This window comes from Rhinolophus hipposideros, assembly GCF_964194185.1.
Source record: "Rhinolophus hipposideros genome assembly, chromosome: 13".
Classification (NCBI taxonomy): Eukaryota; Metazoa; Chordata; class Mammalia; order Chiroptera; family Rhinolophidae; genus Rhinolophus; species Rhinolophus hipposideros.
In genome coordinates, this window is record NC_138059.1 from 73,817,406 (window position 1) to 73,835,536 (window position 18,131).

Here is an 18,131-nt window from a genome sequence, read left to right on the forward strand (position 1 = left end):
TATTTCTTTTAAAAATACAAACTGTTGTGATAAGATCGGGGCCAACAGATGACGAAATCAGTGTTGGAACTCTGTTTGGTGCCCAGAATAAACCCATCAGGTCCAAAGGGGAAGAATGTTACAGAGGCTACAGCTTTTAGGAGGAACACCTCGTTCCATAGCCACTTCGCCGGTGCGTCCCATTTGCCTTTAATGAGTTCTGTTTAGGGCCAAATGCTAAATGCGTATTCCAGAAATTGCAATTTGATGCTACATAACCCTGTCAGATTCTCAGTTAAAATTCCAGTTAGGGTAAGAGACAAAGTCTGTTCTGAACACAGTTCAGAGAGATTTCCCTCCAGGGGCTCCAGCATGATTTCCCACGATGCAATGGACTGCATTATCAGGAGTAATGGTTCCACACAATGTTTGATGGCAGATACTTCATATTTTGCCACTTACCACGCTATCCTAAGTTCTCTAGGGGAATTGTATTCAATTTTCTACAGAATTTATTTAGATATCATGTCACTGTTTTTTTCCAACCATTGAGAGTAAGCAACAGTTACTAGAAACTACTGACCGTCACTAGTTCACTCACTCATTTATTCCTTTATTTATTCACTTAATAAAAATGTATCGTATATTTACTGTGTTCACTTGTTTTAGAAATTTTATGGAACATTTACCAGGTGCCATATACTGGACATGAAAAAATATATATATAACGCTGGGCCTGCCTCCAATTTATATAGTCTCTTTAGGCCAAATCGTAAGTATTATTAAGACATTTATTACAATAAAAGAAGGTAGAGGTCTTAATTTAAAATAATGTTAACTATGATTTATTTAGAGTTTACTTTGTGTGAGGCATTGAGAAAAACACGTTAGCTCATTTCAATATAGTATCTAATTTAATTCTCATAAAAAAGGTATTAACTCCAATTCGTAGACGATAAAACAAGTCTAAAGAGATTGATTACTAAGTGACCTCACTAAGTGACCACTAAGCACCCTGCACTTGACCATTTTTGACAATGAAAATGTTTTGGGCTTAAAGTAGAATAGCTGGATACAAGTGTCTTCAATCAAAGCATTTTCAATTAAGTCGCATAACAAGAAGCCCAGAGGCAAATGGTTCTAACACTGGTTACATTTTCAGCTTAGCCATAGGAGGGTTTTGTCTGTCTCTCCATGGTTCTCTCGACTGTCCCCTCAGGACCACGAGAGGACAAGCACAGCTCCAGACATTACACCTTAACATGACAAAATCCAGGAAAGGCAGGGATAGAGAACTTGTTCTGCTTTCTGTCTTTTAATCAAGAAGAACAATCTTTTCTATAAACTCTACATCAGACTCATCCTTACATTTCATTGACAAAACCTGGGTCACATGCCCACCCCTAAGCAGGGGTGGGGGGTGGGGGAGGAGGCATGGGTTTCAATGACTGGGAAGATCAATTAGAAGCCATCCCTCGAAGCTGAGAATGATTTTGCTTTTTACCTGAATAAAGTCAGTTTTGTTTAGCAAGGAGGAAAGTGGCAACCGATAGGATCTCCTTCCTACACTAAAGTGCTCCTACGATACAGAAGTTTCCAGTTTGCCACAAGACACATCATCCTACATCAGACTAACCCAGGCAGAAATTCTGAATGAACAATTAACCTAAAAATGTGGGCCTGGGTGTGAGAAAACTACAGAACATTTTGGTAGATTTTGTGTCTTGTGAACGATATGTAAATGGGCTGACACCACATTTAAGCTGTGCATGGGGTCAGCCATTGAAGAAGACATGTACTAAATCACAAAACACAGTGAGGAAATTATATTTTTGTTTCAACAGAATTTACATCATTGAAACAAAGACTTGTAAGGCAAATCTCTTTCAACGCTTTTCTTTTAAAATCTATTAGGAGTAGTCTCATCAATTCAGATTTCTGACTGACAGTATTTATAACAAACACTTTGCAACACGTATTATTAAGTTCTTAAATGTATTGCAATTTAGGTTTCTAGATGAAGACAGCAGACTGGAGAAACATTTCTTTAAGCCCCTTCTTCTGGAATCCCACTAAAACTGTAATAAAGCAAATTTTAAAATAAATAACCCCATGAGGAAGGAGGAAAATTGGAGAGCTACAAAATATTGGAAACTGGAAAGTAAATGCATGGCAGGTAACTGATTTGGCAGACTGCAGATAGAAGGTCCTGGAGTAGAAGTAGGAAAGCTAAGAACCAAGCTGACTTACCCCACGGAATGCTCAAAACCATCATATACTTAATGGAAATAATTTCTGGATTCCCTGTCCTACTCTCTACCCCTTGCAAGTGCTCCTGTGCTGGGGACCGAGGTTGATTTTGGGAGATCCCAGGCAACACAGCTGCAGCTCTAGGTGCGGTGTGAAAACAAGAGATCGAAATGCACTTATACATGCATGCTGGTTACCAAAGGCTGAGCGGGCCCTCTCCATTGCCAGTCCCCAGCTCAGTTTCAAGTCTCCAGCAGCTGGAGCTTTGTTCTTGGGAAGAAGGTTTAAAGGCTTCTCTGGGAAACCTGGCCAACCCGAGATGCAAGATCTACAGATTCGGACTTCGGGGGGTTCTCTAACACCTGGCCCACCCCGATCACCATATTGTCAGTCAGTCTGAAAGTTTGTAAGGCTCGGGCATACATTTAGACTTTCCTGTCAACGTTTTTGCTTCCTTCATATGAATTATGAGCAGATGGTTAAGACTGACAACACATCTAGTCTAACATGGAGAACAGAAATAGAAGTGAAGATACTGCATCCGCTAGCCAAAACAATTATGGTATTGAAAAGTAACACAAACAGGACCTCAGAAATTAAAAACATAATTACAATGAGGGAAAGGGGAAACATGAGGACATCTCCAGACAGTAAGAGTAAAAATAAACAAACAAATCAAGATGAAAAATAGGAGCGAAAAGATAAGAAAACCAGAAGACCAGCCCACGAGGTCCAAACACCAAAGAAAAAACAGCCATCCTTGCTAATAAGCAAAGAAATGCAAAATATATACTCATTAATTTGCTATTAATTTGCTATTAATTTGGAAAAATTCAGATAATTTGTTATTTATCTGCACTGAGGTAGTGAGAGTTGAGTGGGTAGGTAAAGGCTTACTGGGAGATAATTAGGTAGTATCTCAAAGTTAGCACTTCGAGCAATATCACTGCTAAAAATCTGCCTCTCCAAAATAATCACTGACATCCAAGTGCAGGGTTATATGCACAATGCTGCTGATTTTAGCATTATTTTTCACAGGAATCAATAAAAACTAACTATATTTCAGAACACTAAGCAGCCACTAGAAAGAGTAAAGCATCGTTGGGTATAATGACATGGAAAGAACTCCAGATACAGTGGTAAGTGAGGAAAACAAACAAGTCAGGAAATAATATCTGTATTATGATACAGACTGGCAGATTAGAAAATAGTTTCAAAGTATTACAAATGATATGATTCTATTTATTTAAAAATGGAATGTGTGTGTAAAAGTATACATGTATGCCCAACTTTATAGAGACAGAACTGTAAGTTTATTTATATACCACTTTTACCAATTTACATCTGAATAGAACAAGACTTCCCAAGTTCATACTTACTCATTTTGTTATAGACATGTATGAATCGCTGCATCTTCTATAATGAGAATACATTACTTTCCTAATAAATTTATATTAAACAATAATAGTAAGGTTGGGGGTTCACCCTACTGAATTATATTTGCCAAGGGCCTTGAATCTATGTTCCTCGAATCCTCCTTCATGATTCTCAGAAGAGGTCAGGTTGCGGAGTCACTGAGTTAGGAGACTGTCTCAACAACATAAATGAGCAATGAGGGTTGTCCAAACAGTGCTATGTCAGTAAAAGTGAACATAACGGGGAGATTGGATAGATCCTTATGTATTTTACGAAGCGCCTGGTGCCACGCTCATTAGGTAAATATTAACTCAATACCCTGTATTAATAATAAACACAATGGGCATCTTCCAATGGCCAGAAAGAACTAAACTGAGCTCCTCTAATGTCACACTTAGCAGTAAAAGACCCAGAAAGCCTCGATTTGTCCTCTGTTACACCTGGGAGGGCCTGAGGAATGACTCCCTTTACTCTTCTAACTAAATACAGGGAAGCTTAATTGTTCCTGTCATCTAATAAGGCACCCCTTATTTAGAAATACAATCCTGAAACTTTGCGCCACAAAATGACTGTGGCTTTTTTACACAGAGGTAGGGTGGGAAGGCAGAGCTGTCCAAAGACAGAATGAGCATCTTTAACAGGTAGTGACCCCAGGGCCACCAAGTGTGGGGCGGGGATGAGTTACTTTCGGGGGTGCTGTAGATGGTTAAGCTTTCTTCTAATAGGGATCAGACCTGTAGATTTGATCGAGAATCTGCAGAATGCACATGACTCTATGGAAGCAAAGCCCGGGAGTTACTTTGCCACAGGCTGGGCTGGAAGCCCTTCGGATGGGAATGTTAGGCCGCTGTCACATGAGGTGCAAGTGGGGCTACAGCTGTCTTGGGAAATCAATAAGTAGGATGATACAAATGGATGTGTCTACCAGCTAACTTCAATCTGTTATTGTTGGAGTTTGAGGCATGTTTAATGAAATGCTGAAAGGGGGTGGAGTGGGAAGACATGGGAGGGTGGTCTTTTGTGAGCAACAACAGAGTACCTAAGTTGGTGGAGAAAATCAGGGGTCTAGAAACAGAACCAAAAGGTTGTGCATACACAGGCAGAAGGAGAGAGGAACAGACAGGGGAAGGAAGGGAAGAGGAGCAAGAAGCAAAAGAAGGAGAGGGAGGTATTGAGGTTTATTTTAAGGAATTGGCTCACATGATTATGGAAGCGGGCAAGTCCAAAATTCACCGTGTGGGCTGGCGGGCTGGAGAATCAATGCTGCAGTTCAACACAGAATTCCTTGTGCTCAGAGAAGGTCAGTCTTTCTGTTTAGACCTTCAACTGTTGAGGCCCACCCACATTATGGAGGGCAATCTGTTTTCCACAAAGTCCACTGATCTAAGTAAGTGTTAATCTCATCCAAAAAACACCCTCACAGAAATATCCAGAATAATGTTTGCCCAAGTATCTGGGCACTGTGGCCCAGCCAGGGGTGACACAGAAATTAAGCCGTCACACCAGGGGACGGGTTCTCAGACTTGAGAAGTCCTGGGACACCTGTGACTACCACCTCTGAGGGCTGAAGAGGGACGGGGAGCAGAGATGGCTAGCAAAGGTCATGGACCCTCCTCCCATACGGCCTCTCTGCCTTCTGAGAGCACATCTCCAAACCCCAATCCTCCACAACAGCGGGCGGGTTTTTTAGATTGAACGATACTGGTTGGGTGCTAGTCTAGGAATGCCATCCGCTCCGCCCCCTGTCACACACACGTTAGCCACACAACAGCGTCGTGGAAGATAGGCCACATTTCAGTCAAATGAAGATACAGTAAAGCTGTTCTGCTAAGGCGCCTCTGAATTTAAGGAAAGGATCACAAAGAAAACGAACCTCAAAACTCTTGCTTCTAAAATCGCTTTTAGGTTGAAAAACATACCACTAGAGGAGAAATGCTGACAAGACAAATGGGGCTACTTGGCACCAAAAGAAGGACTTGGGGAAAATGAAGAGAATACTTTTTAAATTTGTAACCGTTAACTTTCATTACAAGATCCCCACAAATCAGAAAAGAAGGGGTGGGGTGCAGGAAAAAAATGGAAGATGAGGAGAGATATCACCAATATATCAATCAGGCAATGCAAAACCAAGACTTCAGCTTTTAGCCAAACAAAACAGTTATACAAAACAATTTCTGTGTGATTTTTACAGCGAGGTACTGTCCTGGGCACTTTTTAAATACATATTATCTCATGCGACAAAAAAGTTACCCTAGGCATTTCATCATTAATTCCCCATCATGTGCTTAATCTTTATTGGGAATCTGGCATGATGTTAGAATGTGGCTAGTTTTTTGCTAACAGTTTGTGCTTTTGACACCTGTTCACCAGACACATCAGGGATACAAATATTAAACAGCAACTGTAAATAGCACGTCATCTTCTCAAACCCAACCACCTTCAACTTAAAATACACGAAAGGGACATAAAACAGAAGTCCGCTGAGAATAAAGAGACACACATAGATGTAATGCATGTGTGGGGTCACCAAAGGTACCAAAACCAAGCATAGGCTGATGGCCATCGTTACCAATGGAAATGGCAAAGACACCTGGAAAAAGCAAAATTAAAAAAAAAAAATTAGATATGAAAAGCCATATAAGGTACCTGCATATTTATATAAACAAAAAAATAAGATTCAAGCTAATAATAGAAAAATGGGGTAATTATGTATGCGTTTAGGTAAATCTGGTTTAGTTAGGATGTTGAAAGAGGTTAAAAGTAAGTAAAGATGAAAAGATGGCATTGATTAGTGATTAAATTCGGTGGTTGTTTCAGGACAGAGGATATTATCACATATGTAAACACAGTCATCTCTGGTCAAAAGACACGTGATGATCTGTCTGTCCTTCTCTCTGATAAGCCTAACAGGTCCTAAGCAATTTTATAGTGGGTAGAATCTCCCCAACAAATATGAAAAGTAAAACTCTGACCAGATTACCTGTATGTGTTTCACAATTTGTTAGTGGTAAAAAGATCTACTCGTGGATATTCTGAATAGAGTCTTCAAACAGGATTACACTCAATACATTTTATTTCACACAGAAAAGAGAAAAAAAAAATTAGAGAACTCACTTTTACCTTATAAGGTCTGGGTAGATTGGGCTCCTGGAATCTCAGTTTTAGTATTCCTATCATTGAAAATACAGACCAGATAGAAACTACAAAATAAAGATAGTTTATCAAATCAATTAGGTTTGTCGAGACAACCACAATAGAGGCCATCATGACAAGCAGTAGCACCGATATTAACGGGGACGAGTGACTATTAAGCATATTAAATAACAAAGGTAGCTGACCCTCTTGGCCAGCGATGTATGTTACTCTTGATGACTGAAATATATTAATCAGGAGGTTGCTAAATAATGAGGCCGAAATGCCGAAAGGAATGACCCATGTTAATGAGGGGAGAACTCTGTTTGTCCAAGTAATAGCCACAGCGTCTGCAGAAAAACAGAGCACACAAAAGGCATGTATGAAAAACACGGAACTGATGATAAACCTTTAGAAATCATTTCAAAGGGAATGTGAGAAATTTAAGCAGTAATTAGGGAAACTGAATGCTGTTTAATGTCACAGTTTGTGTCTTTATTGCACACGGGCATAACACCATATGCACACGTGTGTGCAGTTTCACCCCATCATACTGTATCATAAATGGTTATCATCTTATAAGTCCTTCCTCACTAGACCAGGAACTTTACTTTGTAAGGAAAGGATCACTCATTTCTTTTCTATAGCACTGATACTTCACTCACTGACAGACGTTGTGGAAGTTTTCAACAACCCTGTGAAATAAATGGATTGTGTGGCATGGATGACTGAATGCATGCTTATTTTCTAAAACTGTTTTACCGAGTGCTGACAGTCCCGGCCAGAGTCCAAAAAGCACCATGCAATGCAGCCAACACAGGAACGATATGGACAGAGGCCCCATATCATAGGGCAATTTGAAATACTTAACAGAAATAAAAATGAGCCATGCAGACAGAGAAAGCACATTACACACTAGATAAAATACTTCTGACAGGTGGGCAATCGTCTAAAGCACAGACTAGGTTCTTAGCTGGGGTGACTGCACTCAGAGGGCATTTGCCAATGCCTGAAGACGTTTTTGGTGGTCATACCTGGGGAGGTCAGAGGTTACACCTGGCCCCTAGCGGGTGGCGGCCAAGGACGCTACTGAACACCCCGCAATGCACAGGGCAGCCCCCCTGCAAGCTACTGTCTAGTGCTGAGATTGAGAAACCCTGCTATCGACCAACACTTAGAGAAGATTCCGATTCCGTTCCTTAAAGGTGAAGAGCTCTTCTGAGCAGTATTTCCCTGTAAGTCAGTAAACATAAAAGGCACCAACTGAGACAAGCTCCCATTGCTTATGAGAATCGATTCGGGTCCAATTTGTATTATGTTGCTATAAGCAGGACAGATCAGACACACAGAAGTCAGTCTTTCAGGGGAACGACTGACAGCAAGCGCTCGCATCCCTGGGGGCCACTGTCACTGGAGTTAAGGTTGGTTTCCCCAGGGGGGTCTCCAGGACATCAGTGCCGTGGCTGATAACAAATAGGAAAACGTTTTCGATCTGGCAAAATTAAAATGTCATCCATGGTTTTGGCTCTTAAAAAATCTTTATTTTTAAACCCATTTTCCACTTGCCTCAAGTACCATTTTTCCCTTTTCCCTTTAGTGCTTTTCTACAAAGAAACATCTGCTGTTGTTTTGAAACATCTCCTGTCTCACTGACTGTTCATTTCAAATAAGGTAGAGTCGGTCATTCCCCCTGGACACCCAGCCCTCCATCCATTTTCCACTTTCAGACACATTCCAGAAACGCCTCTTTCCAGCCGTGAACCCTGTTCTCCTTTGATTTCGCGTCATGGATTCTACAAACCTGGTTGGTTATAAGTTGAGGAGGTGTGAGCTCAGCTCTGCTACACAATCTTTCTCTCAATCCCATACGTGACTTCTTCCTTCCTTTCCTTATGAAATTTACTTTCTGTTAGAAATGATATTATATATGCTTTTGGTAAAAAGTAAAATAAATAGCACGGAAACACATGAAGTAAAACAGTCAATGTCCCTCTCCTTGCCAATCCCTCACGCACACACCCCAGGTGCGAAAACTGTTAACATCTGTTTGGATATTCTTCCAGGGGTTTTCTAGGCATATATAAGCATCTGTGAGGGGTATGTCTGTGTGTCCGCACGTGTGTGCATGCTTACACTTGCTTTCTTCACGTCTCAGTATACCTTGATCATATCAGTACATACCCATCCAGCTCATTATTTTAAAGGATTCTCAGCATTCCATTACATAACTGTAAACTACATTATTTACACATGTTTGACTTGGTGGATTTTTAGGTGGTTTTCACTCTGTTGCTAATATAGAAGGTGCTTTAACAAACACACTCATGCCCCCAGGTCTGGTAGTTGTGCAATTCTCCTCTTAGGGTAAATTCTTAGCAGTGGCACTTGTGGGTCGAAGGTCTCTACCTTTTCTAAAGGTCTCTAGGCTGTGGTGTGAATGGGACGCTACATTTTTTTTTTTTTGACGGACGTTGAAAAAAGTTATACCCACCTGTGATACATATCAGATCTGTGGTTTACATAGAAAAAGAACCAGTGACATTAGTCACGTAAGGTTTCTGTTTGTGTCACTGTCACAGCCCTGACCTATTTCTTCACTGATTGTTAAGGAAAAAAAAAGGTAGCCTTCATTTGGAGTAAGTTCTACCACAGAAGGGGAACAGTGTCCCTCTGGAGTGAGCTGTGTGGACATGTCCCAGTGAGCGGCTGTTTCTGGCTTTTTCACAAAATGACCCTCCACCAATGAATGACTGCACCAATAGACCAATAGGGAGCCTAACATCTCGCTGTCCTCTTGAAATTCTCTGCCACACCTGCCGGGCCAGCTACGGCAGGCTGCTTCCAGTCAGGGAGACCTCCTGGGCCTCTGCGCCCACAACTTACTTGCTGTCTTGAATGATCTTTTCCTACGTCAACATCCTCTAGTTTTAACTAGAACACGGAACCCCCAAGAACACCAAACGGGAGCCCCTGGGGGCAGTGCCTTCCCAGGGTGGCAGGAGCATTGAAAGCCTCAGGCTGAAAAAGCCAGGAACAGGCCCTCACTGGGACATGGCCACACAGCTCACTCCAGAGGGACGCTGTTTCCCTCTCTGCTGTAGAACTTATTCCAAGTGAAGGCTAATTTTTTTTCCCCTCAACAAATCAGTGAAGAAATAGGTCAGGGCTGTGACAGTGACACAAACAGAAACCTTACGTGACTAATGTCACTGGTTCTTTCTCTGTGCAAGCCACAGATCTGATATGTATCACAGGTGGGTATAACTTTTTTCAACGTCCATCAAAAAAAATGTAGCGTTCCATTCACACCACATCCCAGATACTCTTTGTTCCTTATGAACTTTTAATGTCTTCTAAATATTCCCATGTGATGGAAACGTTCACCCTTAGTGCATAAAATTCCTTATTTTAGAAATCCAATTCTATTGCTTCTAATTTTCTCTTCTTGTATAAATCATGCCGTTCATTAAAGAAAATTTGGAAAATTCAAGAATTCAGCAAAATCACCCATAATGTCATTCTGGCAGTTCCCTACTCTTAGCTATTTACTTTCTGTTTTACATCCTAATACAGATGCAGCCTTTTTGCTCATTATTACATCATAAACACTGTCCTTTACTTTAAGTAGTCATCAACAATATGGTCTTTGAAGAAGCTCAGAATGGTCTATTATATGGATTTTCATCAATTATTTATGCAATCCAAATGTGTTGGATGTTTGGGGATCTTTAATGTTTTTGCTCTCCTATGTATGCTAGGATGGGCTGCCCTATACATACATTTTTCATGTATGGCTCTGATTTTCTTAGTTTAAATTCGTAATACAATAAGAGGTAGATCTATGAAAAAAAAGTGTTTCATAATTTAAACAAGGTCTAAGGATTAAGTGCCTAAAAGAGTAAACTAAATTATAAGGAATTATAGTCGAAACACCACATGGATGTTCTACACATGCCCAAACTATGGCACCACCCACAGAAGGGCTGCAACCATTGTGACACACCAGAGGACATCTTCATAATTTTTTAACCACCAGTATGGCCAGTGCATCGGCAGCCCTAACAGACACCCACTTTAGTGACCCATACCCGCCAGGCCAGCTGACCAGCAACCCTCATCACACCCAGAATTACCTGGTGAATTTATTCTCTACATCACCAGAGGAGTTAATAGATCATGGCTTATACTTATCCAATTTAGCATTGGTTCGTTCCCACAAATCCTCAGAATCTTGATGCTACCTAGTTTCCAGGTCCCTAAGCGAGCAGACCATGAGGACACAACGCTGGTCCCAGGCTTCCCGCACTTCCAGCCCAGCAGTAACACAGGAGTCGGGGCAAAGTGTCAGGACTTTTATAGTGCATGTCCCTTAGCCTGACCACCAGTGCCTCACAGACTTACCCAGACTGTAGGGGCTACCTGAGGTCAGGCCGTCCTAAAGGTGCTGGACAATAGTTTATCTCAGAAGGTTTCACGCTGCTGTGAGGAAACTGTTATGCTCCCTGTTTCTCATTTCCTTCCAAATGTCCTCGGATTCCTAGAATCTGTTATTCATTTTTAAATACATTTATTTCTTTAAGATTTTATTCTTTCATTCTTTATTCTACAATTAAGGCCACAAAATAGTTATCACTGACTCATATTTTCAATGCATTCAGGGCCCCTTGCCACCATAAATTAGAGTTATTTATGATAAACAATATTATATTACATATTAATAATACAAATTAAAAGGATTGATTGACCGTTATCATCTACTCTTTTAACGGCTAATATCTTACCTTTGAAGTGTATCAGTCTGTAAGTCACCTAAGAGAACATTAGGAAAATCGATGTTGTGAAAGTTGTAGCAATAGAAACACCGATCACACAGCCTCGCTCTGGTCTGCACAGAGCATGGAAAGAACCCAGCTTTCCCCACGCACCAGCGTTCACGTACTTCTCCACATTATCAGCAAACACATCACTGTGCTCAAATATGAGACTCTTCTGTAAGTCAAGTCATACTCTTTGGCCCCTTGGTTATTTTCGAAAATTACAAGCTGACTCTCTAAATAAAATAATGAAAAACAAATAGTCCCCACAGGAAAGTGATACTTCACGTATCCTAAAAGGCCCAGAACTGTCCTTATTAGTCATTTGCATACAAACCTTAAGAGAGAATTTCCCTGGGGGTCAGAACAGTCAGGTAGGAAATGTTAATCAGTAAATAAATGACCGTCACCAGAGGTATCACAGTAAATACGCATTTTGGAATTGTCTTTCTGGGTTTCTTCAGCTCCCCTACAACACACAAAAAGCGGAATCACCATTGGTAAAAATTACATCTTAAAATTATCATTAAAATCGCTCCCTGTAGCAAGTGTCCGGCTGGATTCTTCTTATCCACCCCGACCACTGTCACTGCACGTACACACACACACACACACACACACACATACGGGTAAACTGCTACACACCCACCTCCTTTCTGAGCTTGGTGCTAAACTCAGAAAAGGGGACAATGTCTTCACTTTCCCCATAGATGGTAAAATGACCGCAGGAAAACAGAAGCATGAGAATGAAGGCAGAGCCCATAGGACCCCATGTGGGATGGAGCCCACCTGTGGGTGCAGCCTCCTTGGTTCAGTACAAAGCCCTGAGTCTGGGCGCTGGGTCTGCACAGGTAAAGCCTGACCATAAGAAGAGGCACCACAGAGTAACTCAATAGTCACGGAAATCAAAGCTAAAATTGTGACTAGGGTACGGGTCCCCGTGAAAAGAGACAACATGCTGGGGGACTATGTCACGTGACAGTTTGGGGTCCCCTGTGCCCTCTGCGTTCCTCACACCCACAGGGTCCATTCTCTGCTTTCCTACTTGCCCAGTTAACCTTTGCTCTTCCTTCAGATCTCAGCGAATCATAACTTGCGGGAAAACAGGAGAGGACACGTTGCTTGGCTAGCGAAAGTGTTCTCATAGCATGAATCAGTCACAAATCTGCTGTCCCTGTGGGCACTTTACCTTCCCTTTCGGTCAATATTAAGTGCGTAAAAGAAAAAAAAGGAGGTCACGACTCAGCATCATGTAGAATGGATTGTCCAGGGTAGTCTTCTTATTCTCAAATACTTCCCATTTGCACACTATTTCCCCCATTTGGCCATTCTCTGAGAATGGTCCCTGACACAGAATTAAACACTGGAGCTATGGGCATGCACTGGCATGTCACCCTGTGTCCTGGCCACTGTAATGAAACCAGGTACACGCCTCTAACTCACGAAAAGCCAGTCAATGCTAGTACCCGAGATTTCTCTCAAGACTAAACCCAGTGTCAACAAAACTGAGAGAATCAGGAAAAAAATCAATGCAATGGCGGCCAAAAGAAGGAAAAAAAATGAAGGGCAGCTGAGAACCCTAGCTGCCTAAGTGCTACAGCTTTCCTAAATCCTCTCGCTCCTGTCATTGGCTGATCAGGTCTTTCTTCAAAATGTAGCATATTCTTCCAGTAAGTTCTCCTTTTATTGTGTACGCAAATGGATGTGGGTTTCTGTTATTTACAGTCAGATCCCTCTGACTGACAAATGTCTGCCTTTTGACACTTTTGTCATCTTTCTTCCATCTGCATGTGCCCGGGTTGAAAGGGACATCCACGGCGTACGTACACTGGCAGGAGAGGATTAAGCACTTGAAGAACAAAGACAGGGGAAGCGCTCACTGAAATGCTGTCTAGTCGTGGATTTCTGGACAATTTACTGACTGTCAAGGCTTCAATTTCCTTACCTGTATATTGGGAGACATGTAAAATATAGAGATAATAAAATTCCCGTCAACTGCCGTACTTAGTAAGTTATTAATGGCTATATGGTTATTAAAGCTTTGAGCACGCAAAAGGACAAGTTTTAGGATTAAGTCTTCTTTCCTCCGGGCCTCTTCCTCTTTCTCATTATGTATTAGATTTATAGAGAGGAGGTAAGGAATATAATGCAACATAACATAATTGAAGGTTGTAATAGCCAGACAGGTAGTGAATATTCTTGGTCTTGAACTTAGAAAATGGATGTTCCTACAATATGCAAAGTCAGCTGCCTACAAATCACCACTGTGCAGGTAAAGATGGTGCGCAGAACTTAGCTGTACTGGAAATGCATTAAGTAAATGAACAATCTCGGCATACCCTGAAATTCCTCCAGTTTTTGTTTACTGCTGGCGGCTTGCGGAGAATCCTATAATAGTTGATAGGCGAGGAAACTTTGGAAATCTATTTTCAGCAGAGAACAAAACATCTGTGCCAGGGGAACGAGGTGAAGTTGGCTCAAATAGAATGATAACTCTTCTGTTGTCCAAAGAACCAGAGACAATGTGAGAGACAGATCGGCTAATGACACCAGCCTCTCAAATGGCAGTGGCCCGTGGAATCACAAATTGCACAAATGAGCAACCTTCTCTCTTGTAGCTTCCTTTTCTCAATACCTCACTTTTTAACTCAATGCAGACTGACGTTCCACTCATGCTCAGAGTTCACCAACGACCTCTGACTTAGTCAGTGAAACAGCTTGTGATCAGCATTTCACTGTGTCCATTACACTCTCTTCTTGGAACATGTGGTCATTTTCTTTCATAATTCTCTAAACATCCTCTGGTTTCTCCATCAGGTCTTCTCCACCTACCACCTAAAGCGGGTGTCCTCCAGTCATTGGCCTCCAATCTTGTGCCATTTTGTCCTGTTTCTCTCTATGCACGTGCTTTAGAAAATATGCCTATTACCAAGCCCATCAAGTGGAAAGCATTCTGCCGTCGCCCAGGATTACCTGCCAAACATGCACCTGCATGTTTCTGGTCTCTACAGCTTCACTCATATTTTTCTACCACTATAATGTTTCGGATTCAATTAAAATTGTCACCTTTTCCACTTGATGATACGGCAAAAGGTGATCTGACCCTCTACTGAATTTCCATAGTAATTATATTATTCTCTTAGAGCCAGTTATTAAATCCTATCAAACCATTATTTGTTGTTGTTTTTTATTTGTTTTTTTTTCATTATTTGTTTATAAGGCACAGAATTATAGTGATTTGGAGGCATGATGCCCATTTTTTTCAGATGAAGGAGGAAAGAAAAAGGTAAATCCAGAGTGTAAAGATACCTCCCACAGCTGGTGAGTGGCAGGGTCAGACCAAAATCTAGGTATTGGCTCTTCTACTAGACTGTAAGCCTCTTTAGGGTAAAGAACACCTCTTACTCATCTTAAGAAACTAATGCAGGGTTATAAAAATAGGCAGTGTTGAAAATGTTATCTGCTGATTGAATTATTTAATGAATGGAGGACATATCGGTCCAAAAAATAAAGGAAAACTTGGTTTACGGGTAGAGTCTATTTCATGTTTAAATGTTCAGGAAAAGAACTGGTAAAAAGGTTGAAGTCGAGAAAAATGAAATAAATAAATGTGAACGGTCCCCAAGGAGGTGTGAGAGAAAGGCTATGAATAGGATTCAAAGAAAGAGCCTGACTTAAAAAATGGAGAGAACTTTTGTCTTGACATGGAAAGGAAGAGTATTAAACCCGGCTCAGAGCAGCGGAGCTCTGCGATTCTTGTCTCTCTGAAAATACTCAGGAGTCTCAGTGTACCATGCCCACCACCGCACAAATGCCATCTGGCACTGGCTTGCCCATTCCTGGATTCGCAGTTCCACAGGAGGGGGTTATTCGCACAACCCCAGAATTCATCTATTAACAGAAAGGAAACGAGGGTAGCACGGAGCGCCCCTATCTGTGGTCCCAGCAATGAAAGCTGAAAAACAGAAGTTGTTGAGTAAAGTAAGTACTTTGGAGTACACGAAGGGAAAAATTAGGAGTAGGTGGGGAAGTGCAAGGCTGGCATGTTCCGACCTGATTTAGAAAGCCACAAACAATTTAAAAACAAATGAGAAAATGGACTCATTTATGTAAAATAAAATTCAAAATATAATAAAAGATATACGTTTCCTGCTGTATGCAATTAAGTCATGGCCTGAGCTAGTTTTCTCAATGGATTGTTAATTACCTGCAATAAAAGTTAAGCATCCCACGCCTGAATATGCAAACAGTCCTTGGAAGACAGCTTGTATGAACTGGGAGGCTTCGGGGAGCTCGGCATCGAAAGCCTTCTGAAACCTCTCCACATTCTCCTTTCTCCCTCTGAGCAGCAGCACCAGTCCACTTAGGGAGATGAGGCCGAGGATGAGCGCTTTCAGCGCGGTGCCAGCCGTCTGGAGCCAGGTCACCTCTTTCACACCTCGACAATTCAGAATCCCCACGAGCCACAGCAAGGCCAGCGCCAGACACTACTTGGGCAGCTGGGGGGCCGAGCAGCTGGGGTAGAAGGGCTGGATGGTGTGCTCGGCCAGGAGCAGGGCCTGGCTGGCAGCCACCCCCGCCGCCACAAACAAGGTGGTCCAGAGGCTCAGGAAAGACACGGAGCTGCCGAAGCATCTCTTGAGGAAATAGTAGTGAGCCCCGCTGCACAGGAAACTGATGCCTATCTCTGCGGAGCACAGGGCGTCCATTGTGGTCAACAGGGCACAGACGGCCCAGACACACAGGGACAGCCCCACGTGCATGCAGGAGTACTTCAGCACCCCGCCGGGGGCCACGAAAATCCCTGTCCCTATGACATTGACGATCAAAAAACTCGTGCCCCAGCCGTACCCAAACACTCTCTTGAGCTGTATCGTCTGCCCTGTATTCATTGTAACTGAAGACTTTCAAAAGTCTACATAAAAGCCAGTTTCTGAATTTCCCTGCCTATCCGGCTGAAAAGGACGTGCGTGGAGGCTCTAAAATAAAGCAGTGGCGTCTGTTGTGTTCCACCTTCGTTTAAGGTAACCTACTTTCAATCATTAACAAAGTATAGGTGATGCATCCAAATAGAATAGGATAAGGTTACTTGCAGGAGTTTAGTTTGGCTGGTTTCTTTTTAATTATTATCAAAATAATCCATTCAGATGGAAAAAGGAATTTCAAATAAGACTGGAACTACAGCCAAAACAGGAGTGTCCTGCTCAGCTTCACTCCTTCCCAAGGCCATTCCCAGTTCCTTTCTCCAGAAACATTCATCTTATAACATGTGTGGTTGCCCCCACAACTCTAAGTAAGATGAGAAGACTCTGATTCTTAAATATCTCAACTTTAGAAAGCGGCTATGACTACCTGGCATGGATGTTGGGGAATTAGCTTGCTCACGAGCTTCTCACTTACTCTACTCCCTCTCCCTCCCACTTTTTAGCATTCAACTTTCAAGAAACAAAGTATTTACCTTTCATCAGGCTTATGGAAGCCAATTAACAAAGCCAGGGAGTGAAACACCTTGCAGCCTAAGCCCTGTCCCTTAACCATTTATCACCCCGGTAGCCTGGGTCACAGGCAGAAAGGTGAGGACAGCACGTACAGAAGGCCTGACACCATGGACAGACAGAGGCAGGGCCTTCGGAGCGCTTACACAGGCTGACTTTACTATGCAAAGCATTGTTCTGAGTATCTCCAAAGCCCCACAATCTTGGAGCACACACCAGCCTCGTAAGTAAATTATTTCCAAACTATCCTCTCAGAGTAAATGAAAATGTTTCTGGTTTTGCCTCGGTTGTTGGTAAACTGGCTATTTTCTGTCAGGTTACATCCAAGAAAATCCACTGATAAGATTGTATAGATCTCAATAAACATGACCAGGTCCACGTCCCCAATGAAACCATGCTTCCCTCCCGTCCCAGACAGCAAGGACCTGGGAGCGAGGGAGGAGACCAGACAAAGTATATGAAGTGAGCCAGTCGCAGAAAGACAAGTATTGTATGACTTCTCTGATACGAGCTACCTGAAATAGTCACATTCATAAAATCAAAGAGTGAAATGCTGGTTACCAGGGGCTAGGAGGGAGGGCGGAATGGGGAGTTATTAATCAATAGTCTTCAGGTTTCACCAAAGTGAGAGGAATAAGCCCTACAGGCATGCTGCAATTGTGCCTGTCACCAACTGAAAATCTGTTACAAGGACGGATCTCACACTGAGTGTTCTTACCACAACAAGATGTTTAAAAAAAGAGTAAAATATAATTTAACTCTTAAAAAAATAAAACGGTAGAAACAAAGTGGAAGCAAGGGCAGAGTTAGCCAATGTCCTTCCAATCATTCTCCCACTTACCTGTCTGCTTCCAGGAGAGACAGGGAGGCATTCTCTCCCAGGGAAAAGACGAGAGGAAGAGCTGTGGCCCTCCAACAGGAGGGCGGTGGCTTTGGGGTGGTCACTCTAGCTAGGCTGAGTGACATTTCCAAATTTCTCAGCGAAAAGGGACCATAAGGAAGATTTTGGTGTGAGAGTTGGAGAGCAGAAATGACACAGCCGTTA

At 42.2% G+C, this 18,131-nt stretch overlaps 1 protein-coding gene across 1 annotated transcript; it reads right to left on the bottom strand.

Annotated features, from left to right (window-relative positions):
* Positions 1-5,632: 5,632 nt before the first annotated feature.
* SLC7A13 (solute carrier family 7 member 13) lies at positions 5,633-16,483 on the bottom strand (the record flags this gene model as incomplete). Its single annotated transcript, XM_081070245.1, is given in 6 exon segments — positions 5,633-6,235; positions 6,766-7,127; position 11,929; positions 11,933-12,060; positions 15,799-16,078; positions 16,082-16,483. Coding segments are annotated over 6 exon segments (1,449 nt in total). The 3' UTR covers positions 5,633-5,959.
* Positions 16,484-18,131: the final 1,648 nt, after the last annotated feature.